Below are 25,567 nucleotides of genomic sequence, written 5' to 3'. Positions count from 1 at the left end.
GTTTCGCTAACTTCAGTCTTATTTTAGCGCAGAATGTCATAAAAAAAAAATTTGTAAAGCTATAAATTTTTTTTTCTCGCACTTAATTTGGATTTAATTAGTTACTAATTATGTAAAATTTTCAACTTATTCCGCCAACCTTTCGCCACTAAAATAAGGGACGTTCGGTGAGTAGGTAGTTTTTTATTTTTCATAAAAAATATAGAAAATAATAAAACTTTTTTTCCACAAAAGTTATATTATTTTTTGTAAACTGCAAAACATATATATATATACACATATATATATGAATATTGCGGAATTTTTCTTACCGTTGGTTTTACTGGTACTTTTTCGCAACCAAAAATTGGTAGAAAATATTCCGCTATGCCAATAGGCAAAATCCGCTAACTACATATATATGTACATATTTCAAGTGGTATTTAACCAACAAAAATTGCAGTTTACTTGCCTACTCAAACCCACTGTGCAAGAACAACATCAGCAAAATTTCTTCTATAGCTGAATTTACCCCGTTGTTCGCAAAGATCGTTGAACTTTGCGATACAGTTCAACTTACTTCCAAGTCATTTTTTTCTTGCTTGGCAGCATATAAAAAATTATAATATTCATACGTACATACTTACATACATGTACAAATAATTTCAAGTTGATTTTCCAGCATTCTTTTTAATAAACTCAGAGATCATACGAGCTTACTCACACGTTCAAGTCGCTCTTCCAGCGACGTTCTTCCAGCACGTATAGTACATTACAAAGAGAGTTGGTACTGTTGATCAAACCTCTCTCACCTTAGCAATTTTTTATCTTTCTTTGCTGCACTCTCCCAACACTACAATCACGCGCTCTCAGCTTCACTATAAAAAAGCGACATTAAAGCGACGAAGAAGCAAATCAAAACAAACTCTGTTTGTAAACAAAAATAGAGCAGCTTCTTTGATCCGTTTGATACGTTTGTATATAGCGCATGTACATTTGTACTTATTCTAGCGTACAAAACTATGTTTGAGATATTTTCGTCCCTATAGGAACTCTTCAAAAAAATATCCATACAGGCCTCAGTATTGTTATCTTCTAATATGAACATACATACATATACAAATAATTTACAAAGACTCGTTTACTTACATACGTATATTTACACGTATAGTATATAAGTGAAAAGTGTTTGTGATTTTTTTTATTTATTTTTCTTTGTTTTTATCAAAACAGTATACAATTAAATTTCGTATATTTACACGTATAGTATATAAGTGAAAAGTGTTTGTGATTTCTTTTTATTTATTTTTCTTTGTTTTTATCAAAACAGTATACAATTAAATTTCGCATTTCGCGGATTTAAATCATTTAAGAAACGTCCCGTTGTCCGTACTTGACTCTATTTTTTAAAAAACAAAAAAAAAAAAGCACGAACACAATTTAAATTCCCTTTTCTTAAGTTTCTGTGGCACGAAGAGTATTTCCATCTTCGAACTTTGCGTACGTTCCCTGAGCACAAATAGTTTATTCGTTTTTTTTTTTTTTTGTGAAAACCCAAAAGTTTGCTTTAAATGCCTCTCAGTCACCCAGAAATGTCCGAAACCGGGACAAAACCAAAAGGTGGCCCAAAGGAAGAAACGGTCAAGGAAAGGGCAACATCCCCACCCAAAATTGAAAAGTGGACCCATCCGCATAAAAGTTCATCGCGGAAAGCGACAGTCTCATGAGATACTGTGCGAAATTTAACGAGGCACCGATTCAAGATCACACTAATCTTATCTCATGATCAAGGGCAAATCACTAGATGATTGTTGGGCACGGCTTCAATCTGTTTACGATCTGGTATTTTCGAAACCAGACGAAAGTTTCCCTGAAGGCTTCAAGACCTCAGTGCAAGGCAAACAATGCACCTGCCTTGATACATATGAAGTGACAAAAGCAAATATTGCCGATCAACCTTCGTTAATCAAAATGATGACAACGCCGATCCACCACCCCGCGTGGAACAACCTTCGGCTGTGGCAAATATTTACATAAAAGTCCCAGCATGCGACACGGAGACCTTTTATGGTGGCTATGAAGAATGGCCCGCTTTTCGTGATATGTTCACAGCGGTGTACATGAACCACCCAAGGCTCTCCCGTGCTCAGAAATTGTACCATCTCCGGTACAAAACGCAAGGCAAAGCCGGCTCCATCGTCAAGCAATATCCGTTGAGCGATGATAACTTTGACCTTGCCTGGGAAGCTTTACGGGCAATATACGAAAACATGCGTATCCTGGTTGAGAACCAGATCAAATCCTTACTGACTCTTGCCACTATTCAATCCGAAAACAGTGAGCAACTTCAGAGATTGCAAGATACAATCAACAACTGCCTATCAGTCCTTCACTCACAAGGAGTTTCGACAGAAAGTTGGGATCTGATTCTGATGTACATTATTCATCGAAACTCCCCGTAACAACCCTGTCACTTTGGGAACAATCTCTCTCTTCGCGCTGAGATCTACCCTCATGGTTACAACTTAACGACAAACTAAAGCAGTCGCTCATCAGAATTCTGCGCAAAACAGCTCCTTCAACAGGACGTAAACCATTGTGGCAGAATCTAAAAAGGAAACTTGCCAATATTGCAACTCCCCGCACTTTATTAGGTTCTGTCCACAATTCCAAAACCTCCACAATTCGTAAAGCAAGCTAAGCTGTGTACAAACTGCGTACAAGTGCTGTTATCATCAATGAGTGTACGAGCAAGTGGTCATGTTTGACATGTCATCAACGGCATCACACGCTGTTGCATGCGCATCCACAAGCTCCACGTTCCACCCCGCGAACGAATGCATCAAACGTGCAGCACACAACTGCTGAGTCAACAACTCCCGTTCGACAAACGCAGAATAGCTCCGATTCTAGCGAGCTACCATGTTGTTCAAAACACGCACCGGTTCAATCATTGCATGTAGCCAATGATAACCAAATTCTCCTTCCTACTGCCATGGTCGCAGTCGAACACGGAGGTGAATTATTTCAACTGAGGGCCCCTATCGATCAGGACTCAGAAAGAACTTTCATTTCCTCGAAAGTTCAACAACGGTTGAAATTTCTATTCGAACATTCAAAGTTCGAAATCCCTGGCATGGGTCGACAAGTCGTACAAAAGTCCTCCAAGCTTTGTCCTTTGAGACTGGTTGCATCCAAGGCCATAAAAGGATAAAGGCTCATGCCATTGTGTTGCCGCAACTTACGAAGAATCTGCCAACATCCACCATCAGTCGCAAAATCTGGGAGCAGTTCTCCTTGAGCTCGCTGATTTCAGTTGCCACATACCAGGTCAGGCTGACATGTTCATTGGCAGCGACATACTTCCGCAAATTCTGCTGGAAGGTATAAAAAAGGTGTGCGGTAGCATACTTGCGCAACAAACCATTTTTGGTTGGATTCTCAGTGGTCCAATAACTGAAAATGTTGTGTCATTCTCGACACAAGTTCAAGTATCAAACCAGACACTCAGTTCTCAATTGAGAAAATTTTGGGAAGAGGAGGAAATTCCACAACCTCCACAGATGTCCCCATAGGATCAAGCGTGTGAGCAGATATATGCAACAACCACGGCACGTGCACCAAACGGTCGATACATTGTGCGACTTCCATTCAAGGAAGAGTTTCCTGAAAAACTCTCTCGGCAAATCCCGCCCGGCTGCTCTGCAGCAGTTTTGTAGTATGGAGTGAACGCTTCAGAAAAAGGAGGAGTTAGGTACAATGTACAACAATGTGTTGCAAGAATATCTAGACCTTGATCACATGGAATCTACCGACCCATGCGAAATAACTTCGAATGGCATTCTACTTGCCACATCATGCGGTAGTCAAACCAGGTTTTCAACGCCTCAAAAAAATCTGGGTCAGGCAAATCCCTGAAAGACGTTTTACACACTGGTCGCACTCTCCAACCAGATCTCATGCTACTGATTTTACAGTGGCGCATGCATAAGTATGTGTTCAATGGAGAAAGATTTCAGCGAATCCTATTTCGCAAATCAGCCAACTCCATTGTTAGCGATTTCAATCTAAAAACGGTTACATTCGGCGTCAATTGTGCACCATATCTCGCTATTCGAACGTTGCATCAACTATACCATGAAACGAAAGCAACATTCCCCTTGGCTGCAACAATTCTCAAGACGCAAACCTATGTCGACGACATCTTATCAGGAAGTCACACCATCGATAACGCCACTGAATCACTCATTCAAGTGATAAAATCCCTTAAATCAGCTGGTTTCATATTAAAGAAATTAACGGCTAATCACCCGCCATATTAGAACAGTTTACGAAGGAGGATCTTCTAGACTACAACTTCTTGAAATTTGAGAGCACTTCCAATACCAAAACGCGCTCACGGACAAATTTTATTTTGTGTTGCAAAACTTTTCGACCCGGCAGGATGGCTGTCGCCAGTTATGATCCAAGCCAAGATCCTGCTCCAAGAAATCTGGCTGGATGGCAGCGATTGGGATGAAAACGCCAAGCCCGCAACATTATCAAAATGGCAACAATTCGCAGAAAATCTGCCAACCATTTGCCACTTCGAAATCTCTCGATGGGTTAATGTCGTTCCAGGGCAAGATACCCAAATCCACGTGTTTTGTGATGCCTCGGAAAAAGCATATTGCTTTGGTTGCGAAAGGCAAAGTTTCCCCCAAAAAAACTGTAAGCATACCCCGCTTAGGGCTATGTGGTGCAGTCCTACTTGCCAAACTGGCTACAACTGCTCGACTCAGAAGCATGCAACACATTTTTATGGTCAGATTGTGAAATTGTCCTAGCTTGGCTAGAAAAATCTCCATCGACCTGGAAGGCTTATGTTGCCAACCGCACCTCTCAAATTCGAGAATATCTTCCTAGCGGCACCTGGCGCCATGTAACTAGCCAAGAAAACCCTGCTGATCTTGGCACACGTGGTTGCAAGCCGCATGATTTGATAGGCTCTCCGCTTTGGTCGCACGGACCACAATGGCTTTCTTGCCACATTTCGGCATGGCCAAAGCCGAAAGTAGGTAGCGCTTCTCCATCCGAGAAACGCAAGGTAGAATCATATCACGCACTCGAGGAAGAGGACGATATTCTTCAACGTGTCTCCTCATATTCTCGAGCTCTCCGTGTGATTGCATACGTGTTCTGCTTTGTGAACAATGCCTGCAACAAATCCAAATCGGTGACAACAATACATAATCCCCATATGACCCACAAAGAGTTGCAACATGCGACAACGGGGCTTGTGGCAATGGCACAAACTCGCCATTTCGGGGCGGAAAACAGCGCCCTACAAAACAAAATCCCAATTAGCCAAAATAGTTGCCATCTGGCTCCTAACCTGAGACGGACTCCCTCGTATCGGTGGCAGATTGGAACATTCTACATTGAGAAGCATGTAATCCTACCTCCGGATTCAAGGCTATGTCAGTTGTATCTAGAGTTTTTACACCGCCTGCTTCTTCATGCAGAAATACGGTTAATACTCCAAATGGTGAGGCAAGAGTACTACGTACCAAAACTAAAGCCTCTCATTAAGAAATGCATTTTCCAATGCGAATTGTGCTCGCTTTTCAAACAGAAAACGCGCATGCAAATTGTACAATTGTGGTGTGTCGCAACTCGGCACGGGAGTGGAGGCACCACAATTGTGTTAAGATTAAATTTAAAAAGAAAGAAAGGCGAGAGATATTTCTCGTTGTAATATTTTGGCTTTACTATAGTGAAAATTAAAATTAGCACAATAATTTACCTTTGTATGAAATGAAGATGGCGGGGCTTCTCGGGACGGCTGGTTGTAGTTCGCTCAACGATCGCTGGAAAGTGACCGGTTGCCTTGTCGAGGACACCCGTTGAACCGCGGGAAGTCTCCTGTTTTAAGGGGAAGCTTCCCCACACAGTTGTACCGACATGCATGCATATGTGTACGGACAACATAACCCTACCCATGTACACCCATACATGCATGTGGGCGAACTAGTCGTCGATAATATGGTGCTATTAGGGTGGCGCAAATTAATAAGAATTTAGGCGTCGGGCCAAAACATGCCGACCCCCTTGCGATACGCAACAGCCAGACTCCGCCCGAGCATCCCGGATCACGATTTGTCTTAAAACTAGATTCTAAAATTAAAATGTGCGCGCCGGATGGCGCAACGGCATCCTCCTTGCCTTCGCCGTGACCTAGAGCTAGGACGATAAGAAAAATTAATGGAAACCGTATGATATATTTCTTGCCATTCATATAAGACTTCATTTATTTCGGGAAAAGTACCATTTACATGTTTAAAATTTACAATAAACTAAATAACCCTAAATAACCATTAAAGTATGCTAGATCGCGTGTGTCCCAGAAAGCATCCAACCAAAGATGGTGCTTTGGGCCAGCAGCGAGCCAAACGATGGTGGTAACGTGCCCGGCGTTATAATGTCGGCACAGACGTCGCCGCCGAGAACGAGGCGGATAGGCGTTGAAGCGTAAAATTGTGGATTCGCCAGTCGGATATGCTCGTAAGGAGCCGCGACGCGAGGGTCGACGTGATAGGTTGGGCGGACGCGCTTGAAATCATGGACGCAGACTGTATGTCTGGTCACCGTCTTGCTCTGTTCATGCTTGCCCCTGAACCTAATAAAGCAGCCGGTTTCGCCGCGGCGTCGGTCTTCGGCAATGCTAACTCTCGCGCCAGCCGACGTTCGATCGTTGTGCGAGGGGAACATGCGTCTATGAGTGCACGGATGAGGTGCAAACGCCCCCCGGCTTCTACCTTCACGACGACAGTTGGCGCCAGAGTAGCCATTGGTCGTAGGGTTGGGGCGGCTGTAGCGTGGGCTGCAATGATCTCGTTCCTAAAGGAACTGTGTTGCGGTAGCTGGCGCGGCCGAGTGGCCACTCTACCGTTCCAGTTATCTTCATGACAATTACGTACGGCGCGTAGCTGGCACGGCCGTGGGGCCAGTCTACTCTCTTGGTTGCGGGCGTTGTTACTTGTGCGTTGTCGCTGGCGTGGCCGAATGACTAGTCGACGTTCGTGGCCGCTTGTATGATTACGCGTTCGGCGTTGATGGAGCGTGCGGGAAACCGTGGTTCCGCGCTACTTTGGCTCCGTCTTTCGTGGGCTAACAGGGGTTGGAACGGCCGTGGGTCCGATCCCCCGATTTCTCGTTGCAGCGACCGTGTACAAATTTCCTCTTGGCAATTTTCTAGGGCGTCGCGATAGAAGTCAGACTCGGAAGCGTGAATCGAGAGGGCTTCCTATGCATCGTTCCCTACTCGGTAGTCCCTACTCTCCTGGGAGGGATGCATCGTTTCGCGCTCTTCTTCTTCCTCCTCCTCCACTTGCTGTGCCCAATACTTATAACGCTCTGCTTGCCGTGGAAGGTCTTCTATCGGTGAAGGTATTTTGGTGTGGTGTTGATCGTCCATTGGTAGATGCAGTGTGGTGTGGTGTTGTCGGCCACATCGTCGGCACCTGCCGTCGCTGGTACAATTTTTCGCCCGATGCACCATCGACAGACAATTCTGGCAGTAGTCAAGACGAATGATCACGCGCAATCTTTGCAGAGGGGTCTTCGCCCTATAAACAGTGCACGATCGAATCGGATCGCGCGTTACATAGCGGGCATGGTTTGGCGTAGCGAGCGGCCTGGCGCTCGGTTCTCTTGCGCAACGAAGCGTAGCGAGTCATTCTATTCAGAGAAGTAGGAAGAAAAAATAAAGGAACCTCGTTGAGTGATTATGACTGTGTCACGCGTTCGGTGGCGTGTAAGCCCCAATTCTATTATCGGCGCTTTTGAAATTGCGCGCGTGAGTAGGGTGAAAACATCTCTAGATGCCTACGAGAATATATTCATATCTTGCTCACGTTATGTGCGTGGCCTCTTTCCCGCACGTTTTGTGCCTGGGTCTTTTGTGCCTTATTTTGTTTATTTTTGTGTCACCCGGTAGCGTTTTAGTTAGCCACGGGCACAATAGCGCTGCAGAAAAATTAGCATTTACGATTTTTCGGTTCGCACATTCTGATGCCGAACCGGGTAGAGAGTGTATAACGTGGGTTCGTTTGAGTCGCTGTTATTTGTATTGTTGGTGCTAAACCAACAACTTTCCTGCCCGCCGCAAAAAAAAATGTTTGGACTGCAAAATTTTTATGCCATGTAAAGAAAAAAAAATGAAAAGTTCGTTTTGGAAGAGGGGAGAGATTTATAAAAGGTATAATACTATTGGATTTTTTGCGAACTGTGTTCTTGTAAATATTTGGCGATCCTGCTGGCTCAAGGTCTCTTTAAATGAAACACATAGGTTTTTTTTTCCGATATATTTCGGTTACACTACGGTAACCGTCCTCAGGGAACTACAAAAGTACAAAAAAAATTTTATTAATAAATAAAACCAAAAACTTTACAATAAAATTGATTAAAAATATATATATAACTCTACTCAGTGTAAAAAATTATTTGTATTTGACCGATACACACACTCCGACATAAACAGCATTTTAGACAAAATACACACAACTTCCATACAAACATCTTAAATACACTTATCAAACACAAACACAATTTTTTGAAGATACAAAATCAGCGGTTAGAAAAAATAACAACAAAATTAAAAAAGCAACTGAGCCCAGATGACTTCAACACATTTATGGAATGTGAGGAGAATGTTACAAAAAAAGTACCATCAACATTAAAGGAGAATCAAATATCAAAATATGAGAAACTTCGAAGTGAACGCAATAATATTCTTACCAACAACAACCACGAAGATTGGTTTGTTAACAAAACAAAAAAGCAACAAAACATTAAAGCCCTGTTGACAAAGGGACCGAAGTACGGGATACCAGTGGAAAACAAACGTTTTCCTCTTTTTCAATATATCGCCGATGGAGAGCATCTAATACAGACTCTCAATGAGAAGGAGAAACAAGAGGAGGCGCGTACCAAGTTTGCGCTATTATTAAAAGAGCACACAAAAACAAACAACCAAAGTGCAGTAGATCGTGCAATAATAGACACAGTGGGGCAAACGCGGAAATTTTTAAATCAAAATAAAAACATTAAAATTTTAACTTCTGACAAAGGAAATAAAACTGTAGCAATGGAAAAAGATGACTATGAAAATAAAATGACTAATATATTAAGCGACCTAACGACCTACAGAGTTCAAAGACAAGATCCCACATCGAAACTTCAAAGCAAGAATAATAGTCTGGTGGAAAAACTTTTAAAAATGGGAATAATTTCAAAGAAAGAAAAATTTAAACTGTCCACAACTACTGCATTGCCTCCAAGGATATATGGTCTCCCGAAAATACACAAAGAAGGAGCCCCACTGAGACCAATATGCTCAGCCGTAGGATCACCTTCATATAGTTTATGCAAATTCATCACCAACATTTTAAGCAACATAACAGCGAACTCTGCATTTAATATCAAAAATACAATTGATTTTAAAGAGAGAATTAATAACACATTTATATGCGACGATGAAAAATTAGTTTCTTTCGATGTGGTCTCGCTGTTTCCGAGTATCCCAACACAGTTAGCACTCGAAATAATACAAAGTAAATGGCTGCTGATAAAAAACTACACGAAGATACCAAAAGAAACATTTATGGAAATTTTAACATTCTGTATTGAAGAGAACCGTTATTTTAAGTTCAACGACCAGGTATACACACAACTAAAGGGAATGCCTATGGGATCCCCGTTGTCCCCAGTGATTGCGGACACAATATTGGAAGAACTTTTAACCACCACAATAAAAAAAACTAGCACAGCCACAGAGATTGCTTACAAAGTACGTTGATGATCTGTTCGCGATTGTCCCAGAAAAAGAAGTACATAACACACTCAACGTTCTCAACACTTTTCATAAAAACATAAAATTTACATTAGAAATAGAGGAAGATGGAAAACTACCGTATCTAGACTCCATTGTGATAAAAAGAGGAAATCAACTAAAGTTATCATGGTATAAGAAGCAAATATCTTCAGGACGAATCATTAACTTCCACTCAAAACACCCGAAGTCAATGATAATGAATACAGCAATGTGCTGTATACAACGGATGCTGCGTATATCGGACGACACGTACCACAACGAGGTAATAAGAGAAGCGGAAAATATATTGAAGAGCAATGATTTCCCGAACAACATTATTAAAACATTAATTAAAAATGCTAAATATAACAAAGGAAAACAAAAATCCGAAAAACCTACCGTTTTTAGATCCGTAACATATATACCGCGGTTATCAGAACGACTCGCAAAGTCTGATTGCTATGACGGAGAAAAAGTTAAAATTGCACATAAACCTAACAACACATTAAGGTGTTTCTTTAACAAAACAAAAGCAAAGATACCCGAAACCGAAAAAAGCAATGTCATATATAAAATCCCATGCGGCGGCAAAAACAACGAACCATTTAACAGCGTTTACGTAGGAACAACAAAATCAAAATTAAAAACCAGATTGTCGCAACACAAATCAAATTTAAAATATTGCCAACAGCCTAATAATCAAAAAAAGCACTAATGGCTCACTGTGCAGCTAGCGGCCATATACCGAGCTTCGAGAGCGCGAGCATTCTCCAACAAGAGCAACACTACAATAAGCGCTTTACATTGGAAATGCTACATATCGTAAACACTCCAGAACACATTAGACTGAACTATAAAACTGACATTGACCATTCCGCTCACAACTATAAATATTTACTAACAAACAAACGACCAGTACCAAACTCCACGTCACGGCGGAAGGACGTGTAAAATAATGTATGTGATATTTTAATCAATTTTATTGTAAAGTTTTTGGTTTTATTTATTAATAAAAAAATTTGTGTACTTTTGTAGTTCCCTGAGGACGGTTGCGGTAGTGTAACCGAAATATATCGGAAGAAAAAAACCTATGTGTTTCATTTAAAGAGACCTTGAGCCAGCAGAATCGCCAATATTTAAAAGGTATAATTTTTTATTTGTCTGTATTGCCCTTCGATTATTTTTCTTACTTTTCCCCAAGTACGCCTGGAGTCCTATTTAATTGACGGCCTTTAGCAAATGACACGGTTCCCGAAGGGTATTTGGTTCCGATACCGATTTGTCGGAAACGGGTTTTTGGGTACCCGTTTGCATCTTTTTATGCATCCCTAATATAATGTACATTTAAAACTCGGCATATATATGTACATACGTTGACATAAGTATATGGACAGTCAGTGCACGGACCTTACCGCATTGGTAGATTTATTAGCTTTTCTGACCAATTTTCATTTTCTACTACTTCGCCACCAAAACTTAGATTCTGCCAATATTTCAGTATTTTCGCGCTGAAAACGTATACTGCGATCATTTTAAAGTATCTAATTGCCGAGCCCACCCAACTAACATTAGGAGGGGATACTGATTAAAACAGTCAATTTTTGAAAAATTTTTGAACAACTTTAAACAAGAAATAAATTTCAAATATTTTCTGCGCTATTTTTCTCAGTTTTTTTTTTTCGTGCATAATATTGAACGAAAATAAAAAGTTCTACGGAAACGAGAACATGCCGAAATCGGTTATTTTGTGGCAGTATTTTTGGTACTTTGGAATATTGTTGTTGTGATTAGACGTTTTGGTGCATGTTTGTCAGTATCTCACACTCACGATACAGGAAAAAAGTGAGTATCGTATAGGCATAAGCTATGTAGGTATATACAAATGTACATGTAATTTTGTCTTGTTTACGAGTTTTAAAGTGTCATTTCCTTGAAATGCGCGTTATTTGTTTTACAATAAATTATTAATTGTTTGGTACAAATAAGAACTGTAGCTATTCTTTTCTTGGTGAAAAATCTACCAACTACTTCTATTTTCATTTTTTTTTTGTCTACAACATTTTCCTCTTAAAAAGTCCGCGTACTGGTAGATATTTACCAGCAGCAAAGACAAAAAAATTGCGTACATTCATACACGCCCGTGTATAGAATGTAAATTCCTCTGAACGGGACTAATCGAAAGATTTTTTCCGTTGCTTCATTCTTTTTACTACGGCGCGTGGCCGTAGGACAATCGTTTGCGGATTATTGGGTGCAGAATAAGGGTAAGTAAAATTCTAATATTTGCTTCTATTTATTATTATAAAAATAAATCAATTTTTTTTTTCTTTTCCATTAGTAATTACTTTTATTTTATTTTTCAGGGGGAGAATGGGCATGGAGCGTATTGGTCTGGTGGTTCGATAAGTAACCAATCGTAGGCTGCCAAATCGAAGAATTCGTCAATTTTCGAACAAATGCGTACACTAACTTGTTTCTCAGCTTCTTGACGTGCTACATGAAACATTGCTGAATGTGTTTGTGATATATTACCAACTGTATTCGTCATATGACAAACGAACTCATCTAAAAGTGGGCCTGCCTTTTCCAAGTATTGCGTATCAATTATAACTTGTGTAAGTTGTGTTAGACCTACGCTTGGATTAGGAAATACCATTGATAGACAACCGCTAAAACTGCGTGTTAGCAACAAATTTGCAGCTTTACGCACCATAGCTGCAACTTAATTTGGGGAGAGTGTTAGCTCTTCGGCAAATTTCATGCAGGCGTACATAAATTCTTTTGCTTGATGATAGACTTCGGGTACCATGCGAGAGAAGGGAAACTTTTTGGGGAATGGTGCATTTTCAAATTTTTCTGAATGAAAAGGAAAACGTTCAATGATTGACTCGTAGTCCTCTGGAGTTTCAACCATCATCGGTTGGAATTGTTCTTTATCCAAAATGTCACGAAAAACCTGCACCCAACGCTGAAGTAACACTTCATTATAATGATCGCGCATATTATGCAAACATTCGAAAAGCATATTGACTGTGTAGCCATAACATTTGAAAGTATTAATGGACAACATAATTAAGTTTTTTATGCCGTACAATATGTTTGGATCAGTACAAGATGATGATGTCATACTAATCTCATTTACAAATTTCGTCAAAGACGTAGACCACAAATCCTCCAAATATGAAGATGTTACAACATCGCCAGCTGTATTCTTTACATGATCCTCAACAATAAAGAAGCCCGCAATTGCACAAATGTACGTTTTATATGCCTCCAAGTTATCATGCCTCCCTGGTGGTGGTTGTAACACCAACTTCGATTGATCACGTCGTTGTTGCCGATAATCCTTTTCAAAGTATTCACGCTGTCCCAGTACCATGTAAATATGTAAGCAACGATATATTGGCGAGAAATATATCAAATCTTGGGCACTTAAATTGTTCTCCTCTTCGCTATTATTTAGCTTTCCTTGTAGTTTATGTTCTTCAATAATAGCATTAATATCACGTTTTTGTAACTTTTTCGTATGTGTTATAGCCACCACACCCATTTTCGGTGAAAATTTTCTTATATTCTCAAGAAATTCACGAAAGTCTGCTTCAGCGGATCGTCTTATATTCTCTTTGATAACGGGAATTGCCTGTCGAATTTATGTGGCAAAACGATAATTATGTAGTCCAATCAAATGTTGTGTCTCTAGCGTCTCCAAAGTGCGCAAAGATTGGCAATACTGTTTATTGGTTGCTTGCTGTGTACATTTAATATAACATTCGAGCGCGGGCAGGCAGGAATGTAGAGCATCAACAGCGCTGGCCAAATTTGATTCACTTTGACGCGCGCGTACTAAATCTTGTCCTTGCTGCAATACCGATGTACTTATTTGTTGCAGTGAATGATCGAGTGCATGTACCTCTTCGTGTAGTTGCTTAGAGAATTCGCATTGATTTTGTTGACTGAAGTTTGGAGGTAATTTTGCACGCTTCAGTTTCGTTGAACCTAAATCACCAAAATTTGAAATAATTTGTACATATCGAATACAAATAAAATTACAAAGAATTCTACATTAGTGGATAACAATAACTGCGAAGTTAGCAACAGAAGGGATAAAGAAGCATTTTGGAAGATGAAAACCCGTCCTATTTCAAATGTAAGTGTAGTCACCGAGTGGGCGGATAATGTTCTTTTCGATGTTGATCCCGATTTTTGTGGTATTTCTCCAAATGTTGCAAATGTTCTTAATACCAATGGAATGACGGTGTCTTCAGCTAACATTGTTGCTCCACCATCGCACAGTGTTTCGTGTAGAACAAGCTAGCTGGACAAAATTATTTTATGATGATTTTCCGTTTCATATGCAGTCATTTATTACAACTACGTCATTTTTTTCAACCATGTTTTTTTTTTTTTTTCCAAAATTTTACTTCATATGCATACATTTGCTTATTTCATATACAGTAACTCATGTGAATACGTGACATAGATCCAAAAAAATTTAAAGGACTTAAGAATATTACTTTATTGTACTTAAATACTCTAAAAAATTCTTAAAATTCGGAAAAAAATTAAAATTTTTTAAGAAAATTCGTCGAATTTTTCAAACATTTTTTAAATATAATTTAGTTTTTGTTATAGATCGTGACAAATTTTCTTATGGGAAATTAGTTAAAATAAATTTGCGAAAGCGAAAATTGTAAGAATTGTCCAAAAAGGGGTGTCTACTTATTTATGTGAGTGACTGTACATATGTACATACATATTTTGTATTTATTTGAGTATTTATCCTGGCACTACAATTTTTACAAAATTATTTTATAGTATCAGTCAGGAATGTAAAAGTGAATTACAATAACAATAATAATAATGTAAATAATTAAATTAATTATGTGAAAATTACTTATTACAAAAATTTAAAAGTAAAGTATCATACAAAGTAGAAAATACAATAGATTTAAATTAAATAAAACCTGATCCAACAAAAAGTTATAGGGTAGGTTATCTTTTATAATTATGTTATTATTCGCTATCATCACTTTCATTCGATGAGTCATTTGGTGAATAGTCATGAGCATCAGCAACACTACTGTGAAAGCTTGAAACAACTGGGGTATTTATTGACTCCTCACCATTATCGGGGGACAGGAAATTTAAGACTTCTGAAGTCAGACTTTTAAATTTTTTGTTAGGTATCTCTTAGGGAGATGTTATAAGCAACATATTCATAAGATCTCTATTCGTGGCTTCACGCGACTGCTTTTGTGTGTTATCATCCCTGAATCGTCTCAAATCCTTGTTACGGGCTTCCTGTGCTTCCTCAGAAAGTTGACCAATAGGTAAAATTGCTGATTTTATAATATCAGTACTATGTACTAAGATTTTATGAACTGTAACAGGCATATTAAACCATGGATAGAGATCTATGTATAGTTTTTTAGTCTCGACCGCAAATTTTTCAAATCTTTGGATATTTATATTGTACCCAGATGCTAATGCGCGAAGGAGAGTGTCGAATCTTTTGATGACCGTTACATCAAATCCCGTAATCTCAGCACTAGCCTCAGAATTTTCGAAAAACCTACGAGCAGTGTTGCCGTCATTGGTATTGCCGAAACCGGGTTTTGGTTTATCTACTATCAATCCAAGTACACTTTTAAATTTATTCTGGATTTCGTTGGAACGTAGCTTTACACTCTCTTTATCTGCCTCATTCCTAAGCTGCCAATTTTTTACTTCGAGGCGATAAATTATGTGAAGCAAGCATTCAAACATCTTATCCATGCATGGAGAGTAGACAAACCAAAACCAAGATTATCTCGGTTAGGCGTAAAGTACCGTAACTCATTATTCATATCTTTTGGAGTGGCACCACAAATATAACACTTTTGTGCGGAAGAAGTTTCAGTCAAAGCATTGCAAACTTTTCCGTCAATCATTGTTAGAAGCATATTGTGGTTTACGGAAACTTCGTATTCTTCGAGCACGTACTTTGTTGGCAACAACGCATTTATCTCCTCTAAAACTTTGTTCGTTTCAAAAACAATAAAACCTTTTGTTTCTTTAGAAAAAATTAATTTAATTGGACGACAATACATGGTAGAAGAAGGCCGAGGATTCTGCCAAACAATGTTACCTTTTTCATCCTGTAATTGAAGAGGAACGAAAGAAAATATAAACAAAAACTCATCAGTGTCAGAACTACATGTAAACTTTTGCTTATATGTGCTATGGCCAGAGCTTCGATCGCAACCCCACTTGCTGATTAAAGTATACGTCAAGTTTGTAGGTAATAAACTAACAAAAACTTCTTGATTTGCTAAAACTAAACGCTCAACAGTTTTATCTAATACGGACTGGACTTTAATTTCTGCACGTCTTTCACCCACATTAATTTCATTTGGATAGCATTCTGGCTTAGCTTTTCTTAGACTATAAAATGATGGATAAACCTTATGGCCTGCCTTGATGCTCCACTTCCGAGTCGTTTTGTACCCATGTGTCGTCGACTTGATATCTACGTAGTATGCTAAAGCTTCTACATTGCTCAAGCATCTTGCATCTGGCTCACATGTCATCTTTTTGCCGGTTATATGAGTGGTTTCCTGTGATTTTTGTATAATGTTAGAACATTTCTGTTGCCGGACATACGCGTTGATACTTCTGCCGCATAAAATAACTCACCAGGACTTCTAGATTGCAAGAGGTCATCCACTCGACGCCGTTTGGTTTTTTCACTCCAGCTAACAAAGTCCTTCTTTCGTCTTCCGGGCCGGGGTTACCTGAAGAAGTGGTTGGTTGGTCTGATGGCAAATTTGAATCCATCGTTATTGTAAATGTGAAGTCTGGACCCGAAAGCCACTCCGAGTTTTTATTCAAAAATCGCTCCTTATGTCTTCCAGAAGTGTTCCCCTTTTGATCCAGCGTCGACGAATATGCCGATATTTGTAAGCTTACCCTTTTTACCGAATACTCGGCTGCTTCGCTTAAATCGTACTTAAGTACAACAAAACTCAATAATTCTTTATATCTGGTTTCCTTCGAATGTTGAACCCAAATGTCAAAAAACTCCGTTCTTGGTACGGTTATAACTGAACTGCTTTGTGTTGTTGATTTTCCGACAGGGTGAATAGTTGATGATTGTTGTGCTGCCATCTTAAGTGTCGTTGATCGTTCTAATTTGTTATCAGTTGTGCAGTATTTATATTACATTCAGGTATTGGCGTAGATGCTACTAAATGGGGTTGTTTTGTGTAGCGTTCCTGTGTGGTTATACCTGCATTAGGATTGCTTTGTATGTAGCTGTTTTTATGCCTTGGTGACTGGTGCGGTAGGTTGTGGCAGGTTGAAGTCAGTGATCTTCGCCTTTTTGCTTTTGGTGTGCTCTTATTGCAGGCATGCTTAACGAACGAAACAATATCATTTCGTTACGATAATCAACGTTAATAAACGAAACGAAGTCATTTCGTTTCGTTTATTAACGTTAAGAACGACAAATTAACGTTAATTTGACGATCTTAACGTTAATAAACGAAACGAAGTGACTTCGTTTCGTTTATTAGCGTTGATTATCGTAACGAAATGATATCGTTTCGTTCGTTAAGCATGCCTGTCTTATTGTCCTTGCGCGTTTATTTTTGTGTGTTTTATGGCTACGTGTTTGTTCCCTGTACCTGGGAATTGGTTTTGCCGTTTGTAGATCAGCTTTAAAGGTTCAAAATTCTCGTCGGAGCTGGTACGTACATACATCCTATTTTATATGTAGAGATAACTAAATCTACAAAAAAAAAATTTAAAATAGATGTGCAAAGAATTCGCAATGGTTTTTTCTTTCGACTATTAGAGAATACTTGCGACTATAACATATGTAAAATTTAGCCCGGATGTCCGCGGATGTATGTAACTTTTTGTCCCTAAATTTAAAAATATAGAGAACAAATACCTTTTCTTCTTAATAACGGAATGTTAAATATATTGAAAATACTCTAATTGCGAAAGAAATACTATTAAAAAATTTTACTTACCTTCGAGCTTAGAATCCATCAAAAAAATTATATAAAAGTGTTCACTTAAAAGAAATATGAAGCTTAATATTCAACAAGAATTTTGCAAATTAATCAATGCATTTTACGGCCACTCCTGCCTTCTCACTTCAATTACTGAATATATATGAGCAAAAATATCAAAAAAAAGCAAAAATCCCGTTATTTTGTTTTGTTTTCTTTCATTTCTCATTACACTTTTCTTGGAATAAGAACTTTGTTTTTGTCCAGCTAGCTTGTTCTACACGAAACACTGTGCATCGGGCTTAGTAAATGGTTCAGCTCCAAATGTCAGTTTAAATGCATTAAATGTAAAAGTTCCAACAGCAATGTCTTTAGCCAGCGTACATGGTCCACAATTCTCTGATATCGGCAGTCCTTTGGGACGCAGCAATATCAGTATATCTTCGTCCTTATCAGATTTAGTGGGTAGTCCTTTGGAAATTTCCGTGGACAATGTAGGTACTCACAATTGAGGAATTGCGTCAGCATATGGGCTCCTGCTTCACCTGCGGCGTTTCATGGACTGATGATCATGTTTCCCTCGATTGAAGTGAATGTGGTAGCTATAGTTTAGAGCGCCCATGTCCGTTTTGTGATGGACAGTGTGGCGTACCGTGGAAGCGTGATTTCACCATGTCGCATGCCTGTGGCAAAGCTCATTGGCATGGTGTGTGTCCTAGTTATCAAGATGCAGTGACACCTTTGAATCCCCAGGAATCTGCTGTTAATGCCGCTTGCCTTGTTGCTCCATCAACGTGTGCTAATGCTGCTACGCATTTACGTTTAGCTCAAGAATTATGTCTGCGTTTGGAACAACTTTCGGCTAGTGCTCATACGTGATTAATTTGTTATTTGACATAAGAATGTGTGATTAAAAGGAGTGCAGCAACGTTTCAAAAAGTCCCTCAAGCACAACATTTAAGTAAATAAATTGGAATTTCTAAACAGCATACAACGCATCCCGACCATCTTGAATCTATCTATATCATTTCTATCTAACTATTTTACATAGATAATACATACTTATACATATAATATATGTAAATACATATAAACTGGGCGTATGTAGCTAATTTTGTGATTGTATATTGTCTACTTTTAAGGCCTTTGTATTCAATATACTTACATATGTGAGTAGAAACATTTGTATAAAAAGGGAAGTTTTGCTGCAAAGCCTCTATCATAAACACCACACCGTGGGTCGATGGTGGATGCATAAATAAATCGGGACATATATTTGTGACAGATCAACGCTATAACAATGTGCAGGCCTTTGCTGCTGATGGACGTGTCTTACACAGATTTGGTGGGAAGGGAACTGCTGATGGTGAATTATGTTCCCTTCCCGATTTGGTGGCGCTGCGTGCTAAGTATAGAGTACGTTGGTTTTTGGGATGAAAGCATATCTTCTGGCACACGGCAAAACGGGCTACGGTTGATCTCATTATGGTGAGCATGGAAAATTCTTTAGCGACTATTGCTTAACCTATCTAAAACCCTTTGATTTCAGTGTTGTTCCTAACTGCTAGACTATCATGCACCCTATGCTTTCGTTGTCCAATGTGGCGCTGCTGTGATTGTAGGGCATTCACTCCATGGAGCAAGTCGCACTCCGGTGGATTTGTCGGTTGCATTGGATTTGGGATATGTTTTTGGTAAGTGGTTTTACATTTCCATATTTAACAGCATAAACATGCTCGGCTATTTTTTAAACACCTAATTTTATGGATTTATGGGTTTTACTATTTTTCTGTGCGTTTTTACTGTCCAAGGCGGTTGCGCAATTTACACCATTTTGACGTTGCTCCAATTATGTTGTGTGGCGATGATATGTAAAGATTATCTTTGTGTTCACGACGCATTTTAAGCGTGACCAGGCGGCGTAAGCCAACAGATTTTAGGGCGATATTGCCCTTCAAGTGGGCAGCGTACACATTGTAACGAATGTTAGCAGCACTGAGCGATGTTATCGTCTCTAAGCCGATGCTAAGCAGTGACGTGAATTCACATCCATAGATCAATCATTATGTATCTACATAAACGAAACAATAGTTGCGTCTACACATATGTACCATGTACGTATACGAGCAGCGGAGAGTCAATACACAAACACATGCATATATCTGAGATACTCCTGAAAGTATGCAATGAGAAAAAAATCATGCAATTGTAGTCACAGCTGAGAAGTTTGAGAGCTGCTGGACTAGCAGATTCTGGAAGCGCCTAGAAGATGCGAACGTTGAAATCATAGAGTATAAAAGGCAACAAGTGTAGAGGCGCTGGAATTCAGTTTGATTTGAGATTTCGATATCTAGCGAGCAAGAGCAGTATTATTTTGAATAGTAGAGTTTCATTGAGCTATCAATCAGTGTGATTATTAAGCAAGGTATTCGTTGCACAGTTTGAGTGTTATTGTGAAGTACTTTAATAAAGGCCAGTTTGCATTAATACATATTGGAGTTATTTATTCAACAGTTTAATGATTCGAACTTAGCAGAGGATTGAAAATAAGCGGATTTGCAAGTAAATTCGTTACAATTGGTGTCAGAAGAGGAATTGTTGAATAAATTCTAGATGACAACAAGGACATGGCAAAGTTCAGTGAATTAAAGATCCAGCAACTCAAGAAGGAGTTGGAGAGCCGTGGATTGAATACAACCGGCATTAAACTCGAACTTCAGGCACGAATACGAGAGGCAATGGAATTAGAAGGAATTGACGTGGAAGAGTATGAATTTCATCTTGATGGCGAGGAAACAACAAAAATGGAAGAGACAGTTACGCAGACAGTTACGAGCACAGACTTGAACATGATTCTGGCTGCAATATCTCAATATCTCAAACATCGACAGTGGCTTCTCAACTGGAATCGCAAAAGGCAGATATAACATCTCAACTGGCATCTCAACTAGAATCCCAGGAGAACCGTATAACATCCAAGATGGAAGAACAGAAGACATATATGGCATCCCAACTGGAAGAGCAGAAGACAGATATGGCATCCCAACTGGAATCACAGGAGGCACTTATTTCAGAAATGACGTCGCAAGTGTCATCTCAACTGGAAGACCAAAAGACATATATGGCATCTCAATTGGAAGCGCAAGAGGCACGTATATCTGAAATGTCGGCAGAAATTTTGGAACAGGTATCATCAAAACTGGAAGCACAGGATGCAAAAATGGCTCAATTTCAGGCAGAAGTAGATGATTTAAAAGGTCGTATGGAGCAGTTACAACTAAATCGGCCAGCTGTTTCAGCAAGCAATCCAAAGGTAAAAACACCATCCTTTGACGGGTCTGTTCCTTTCCAGGTCTTTAAGCTACAGTTTGAGAAGACCGCAACAGTGAACAACTGGAATGCTGAAGATAAAGTTGCTGCACTCTTCGTAGCATTGAAAGGACCAGCTGCCGAAATCTTACAGACTATTCCAGAGTACGAACGGAACAGCTATGAAGCATTGATGGCCGCTGTCGAGAGACGTTATGGAAGCGAGCATAGAAAACAGATATTCCAAATTGAGTTTCAAAACCGTCACCAAAGAGCGAATGAGACTTTGCAGGAGTTTGCCTCGGATGTTGAAAGGTTGGCACATTTGGCAAATGCGGACGCACCCGTGGAGTACACCGAGAGGGTAAAAATCCAGAGTTTTATAAATGGCATACGGGACGTCGAAACAAAGCGAGCTACATACGCAAACCCAAAACCAACATTCGCAGAAACGCTGTCACAAGCTCTGATTCAGGAAACAGCGTCGCTTCTGTGTAAGCCAGTTTTGAAAGCACGCCGTGTGGAAGTAGAAAGGCCAGAGTGGGTAGACGCAATATTGGAGGCGCTGAAAGGATCGCAAAAGCGGAGTGAAAAAGTTACCAAATGCTTCAAATGCGGGAAGTCCGGTCACATTGCACGTCATTGCGATCTTGGTCCTAATAGTTCCAACAATGGGGGTGGCCGTAAACGCAAAGCTGGAGGAAATGAGTAAGAGCGTGTCGGATTTAAAGAACGAAAACTTGCCCCGGCTATGGAATGTCCTGTGATATCTGTACCGCAAATTGGAAGGAAATCAAGCAGTCTTACCGTCAGAGGGAATGTGGATGGCAAAGAACATGTAATGACTGTAGATGCGGGCGCATCTCATTCCTTGATTCGATCTGATTTGGTCTACAGGAGAGTAAAGTCATTACCTAAAGCAAGGTTGCGTACGGTCACAGGCGAGTATAACCAAGTCCAGGGAGAAGTGATATGTGAAGTCCTAATTGGGAAGGTCATGGTTTTACACAAATTCATTGTGGCGGAGATCGTTGATGAAGTCATATTGGGAGTGGACTTCTTGGTTGACCATGACATCAGGATCGATATGCGGAGAAAAATGATGCGTTATAAGAACTAGGACATACCACTTAACTTTAGTTTGGAAAAAGGGTTCAGCAGTAATCGGGTACTGGTGGAGAAGACTCGAAAAAGGCCACGAAATTCAAAAGTAAAGGTTGATGGAACAAATGGGCCAAACAAATCAAAAAAGAAGGTACCTGTGAAAGAAACACTGGCATTGAAAAGCCCTAACGGACGTACTAAAACGAAGGAAAGGATTTCGCAGAAAGAATGCAAGGGTGGTTTCAAGCCAATGCACACTACTGTTGTGAAGCGTCGGAACGATATTGATTATGCAAAGCAAATCCGTCCAGCGCAAGCTCTACGAAGTAGTTCATTGGTCAACCGACAGAGTGTGAAGGAACGGCCCAGGGTAATGAGTAGTAAGATGAAACACTGGCATGACAAGAACTTTAATTCGGAAGGTTTGTTGGCGGGAGATTTGGTACTGTTAAACAACCCTCACCGGCGGAAAGGTGTTCCATCCAAGATTCGGTGCAGTTGGGAAGGCCCGTACAAAGTTGTGAAGATCAGTGATACCATCTATCGCATACAAAACACTGGGAAACCACGGATTAGAAGAGTGGTCCATTTGGAAAGGCTGGCAGCGTATAGATCGAGAGATTTGTCTGATCGGGACGATCAGACTTAGGTGGAGGGCAGCGTAACGAATGTTAGCAGCACTGAGCGACGTTATCGTCTCTAAGCCGATGCTAAAAAGTGACTGAATTCACATCCATAGATCAATCATTATGTATCTATATAAACGAAACAATAATTGCGTCTACACATATGTACCATGTACGTATACGAGCAGCGCAGTCAATACACAAACACATGCATATATCTGAGATACTCCTGAAAGTATGCAATGAGAAAAAAATCATGCAATTGTACTTAAAGCTGAGAAGTTTGAGAGCTGCTGGACTAGTAGATTCTGGAAGCGCCTAGAAGATGCGAACGTTGAAATCAAAGAGTATAAAAGGCAACAAGTGTAGAGGCGCTGGAATTCAGTTTGATTTGAGATTTCGATTAAGACGCTATCTAGCGAGCAAGAGCAGTATTATTTTGAATAGTAGAGTTTCATTGAGATATCAATCAGTGTGGTTATTAAGCAAGCTATTCGTTGCATAGTTTGAGTGTTATTGTGAAGTACTTTAATAAAGGCCATTTTGCATTATTACATATTGGAGTTATTTATTCAACAGTTTAGTGATTCGAACTTAGCAGAGGATTGAAAATAAGAGGATTTGCAAGGGGCGGATCCAGGATCCATTTTTTTTTTTTTAATTATTTGAAGGTTGTGGGGTTGTCATTCAAATTTTTTTTGAGTATTCAAGTGCTGTTCTGAAATGTTCGGATTGACTTAATTAGAATTTCTAACCCTATAAGGAATTTAACTCTGCTAATATCTGGGGCAGATGAGTTTTCTCATCAGCGGTAGGCTTGCGATGTGCCTCGTTGCGCGGCAACGAGTGCAGCTGTTTTCTGTGGTAGATCGGTTCGCCCTTCTGCGGTAGGCTTTCTGTTGTCCTCGTTATGGGATAACGAGTGAATTTTGGGTTTGATTTTTTTTTGAAAATTTAGAAATTGAATGGGCCGGAGAATGCCCTTGGTTTCGGTGGCAGATGCGGATCTGCATTAGGGTTGTTGGTTGGCCTCGTTCCGGGTGAACGAGAGCTGGGGTTGATTTTTCTGAAAGGAGGGATGTGGAGGAACGGAAGGATTGTTAAGAGGAACTCGTGGTCCTCTCACAATCTATCTCCGTAGGAGGAAGGATCAGTTTGACCAAAGGTCGTCTGACTTGACCCTTCTCGGTTATGAGGTCGACCACACGTACTCGGTTATCTTCGCCGGGGTGTACGTTGACGACTCTACCTAACCTCCATTCGTTGGGAGATAAGTTGTCCTCTTTGAGGACAACGAGATCTCCCACTTGTATATTTTGTTTGGGGTGTTTCCACTTCACACGCTTTTGAAGTTCGGATAAATATTCGGTTTTCCATCGCCGGCAGAAGGTTTGATGGAGGGCCTTGAGCTTCCGCCATCTATTTAGCATGGTGTTAGTGTTTCCAGGTCCATTGGGTCATTGGACGCCGGGCTGAGAGGCCGTGAATTTAGGCATGCCTCGATCCGGCACAAAAGGCGTACTCAATTATAAATTCCACAACTTAATTTGTTCTTATGGTACATGGCGACCTTATGGTACACATGCTTCGAGACGATATGACTTTACCTTTGCCCGAGCCGTCCTAGGCGATTTTCTGTAGGGTTCGCTTGGCTTCCAGCGCTGTTGTAGAGCATGTCCGTATAGCTCCCGTGATGCGCACACATGCCAGTCGCTGAAGTTTTGACAGTGCTTGCCTCGACGTCGCCCGAGTTCTTCTCCATGCCCCGGCTATCGAGCCATGTTATCATAGGTTTTACTATTATGGTATACATCCATCTTAGTACATGTGGGCTGCAGCCCCATGATTTGCCTGCTAGATGTTTGCATACCATGATGGACTTCGTGGTGCTACTTTTCATGGAGTCAAAGTGTTGTTTCCAAAGGAGCTTGGTGTCAAAGATGACCCGCAAGTATTTCACACTGTTCCATATTCTAGTGCAACGCCATCTATTGTTGTTGCTCTTAGGGCTGGTAGACTGGTAGGACCCTTCTGGTAATCTTAGATGTGGGGCTTCCACACTGGCGCACCATCCCCTTGTAATGTTCAATGCTCTTTGTATTATGTCACAGAGCGTACTCTCGAATTTACCCCTTGCAATTATGACTATGTCAGCATATCCTTGGCTTCTTATGCCACTGTTTGATAGCTTTTGCAGGAGTTCATCCACTACTAGGCTCCACGGAAGGGGTGATAGGACAGCTCCTTGGGGGCACCCAATGCCCATCTGAATCTGGCCTCACAGAAGAGGGAATTGGCTAATTGCCAGTCTGATGGGGTTGGTCTCACTCTGGGGAACACAAGTTCCGGTACCTGCGGAGAGGCATCAGGAAAATGCGCTTGCAACAGGGCCTTCGCTCGCTTCTGCATCGTTCCGGTATAGGTACCGTCTGGGAGGTCAATTGCTAGATTAATCTCTCTCTGCTCTTTGGCTAGGGTCTTGTGGAGCCTTGCCCCTGCAGGTGTGCTGGAAATTCCCACCTCAATTCCTAAAACTTTCCCTTTTAGCTTTCTTTACCTCTTTATTGTGCTTTTTAGATTATGAGTGTATTCCTCCCAGTTGCCGGTTCTCTTTGCCCTGTTAAAGAGTTTTCTGACTGTCCCTTAGTAGTGTCAGGTCATGCGACCACCAGGGGGTTGTCTTCTTACCCTTAACCAAG

General features: G+C 40.3%; 3 protein-coding genes and 1 pseudogene across 8 annotated transcripts in view; 2 read left to right on the top strand and 2 right to left on the bottom strand.

Annotated features, from left to right (window-relative positions):
* STUB1 (STIP1 homology and U-box containing protein 1) overlaps positions 1–25,567 on the bottom strand; it is a 402,469-nt gene that overhangs the window by 268,830 nt on the left and 108,072 nt on the right. The gene's annotated exons all lie outside the window — the stretch shown is intronic.
* TBC1D16 (TBC1 domain family member 16) overlaps positions 11,094–25,567 on the top strand; it is a 435,866-nt gene continuing 421,392 nt past the window's right edge. The window contains exon 1 of the mRNA XM_067766133.1: positions 11,094–11,097. The gene's annotated coding sequence lies outside the window, so the exon portion shown is untranslated. The remainder of the gene's footprint in view (positions 11,098–25,567) is intronic.
* On the bottom strand, positions 11,387–13,840 carry LOC137242337 (exocyst complex component 6-like). The gene has a single exon (XM_067769654.1). The coding sequence runs from the start codon at positions 13,380–13,382 to the stop codon at positions 12,555–12,557; it is 828 nt and encodes a 275-aa protein (XP_067625755.1). The 5' UTR covers positions 13,383–13,840; the 3' UTR covers positions 11,387–12,554.
* Positions 13,956–18,754, top strand: LOC137239482 (protein pinocchio-like; annotated as a pseudogene).

This window comes from Eurosta solidaginis, chromosome 2 (genome assembly GCF_040869045.1).
Source record: "Eurosta solidaginis isolate ZX-2024a chromosome 2, ASM4086904v1, whole genome shotgun sequence".
NCBI lineage: Eukaryota > Metazoa > Arthropoda > Insecta > Diptera > Tephritidae > Eurosta > Eurosta solidaginis.
Note: the sequence above shows the minus strand (reverse complement) of the source record. Positions and strands in the feature narration are given on the sequence as shown.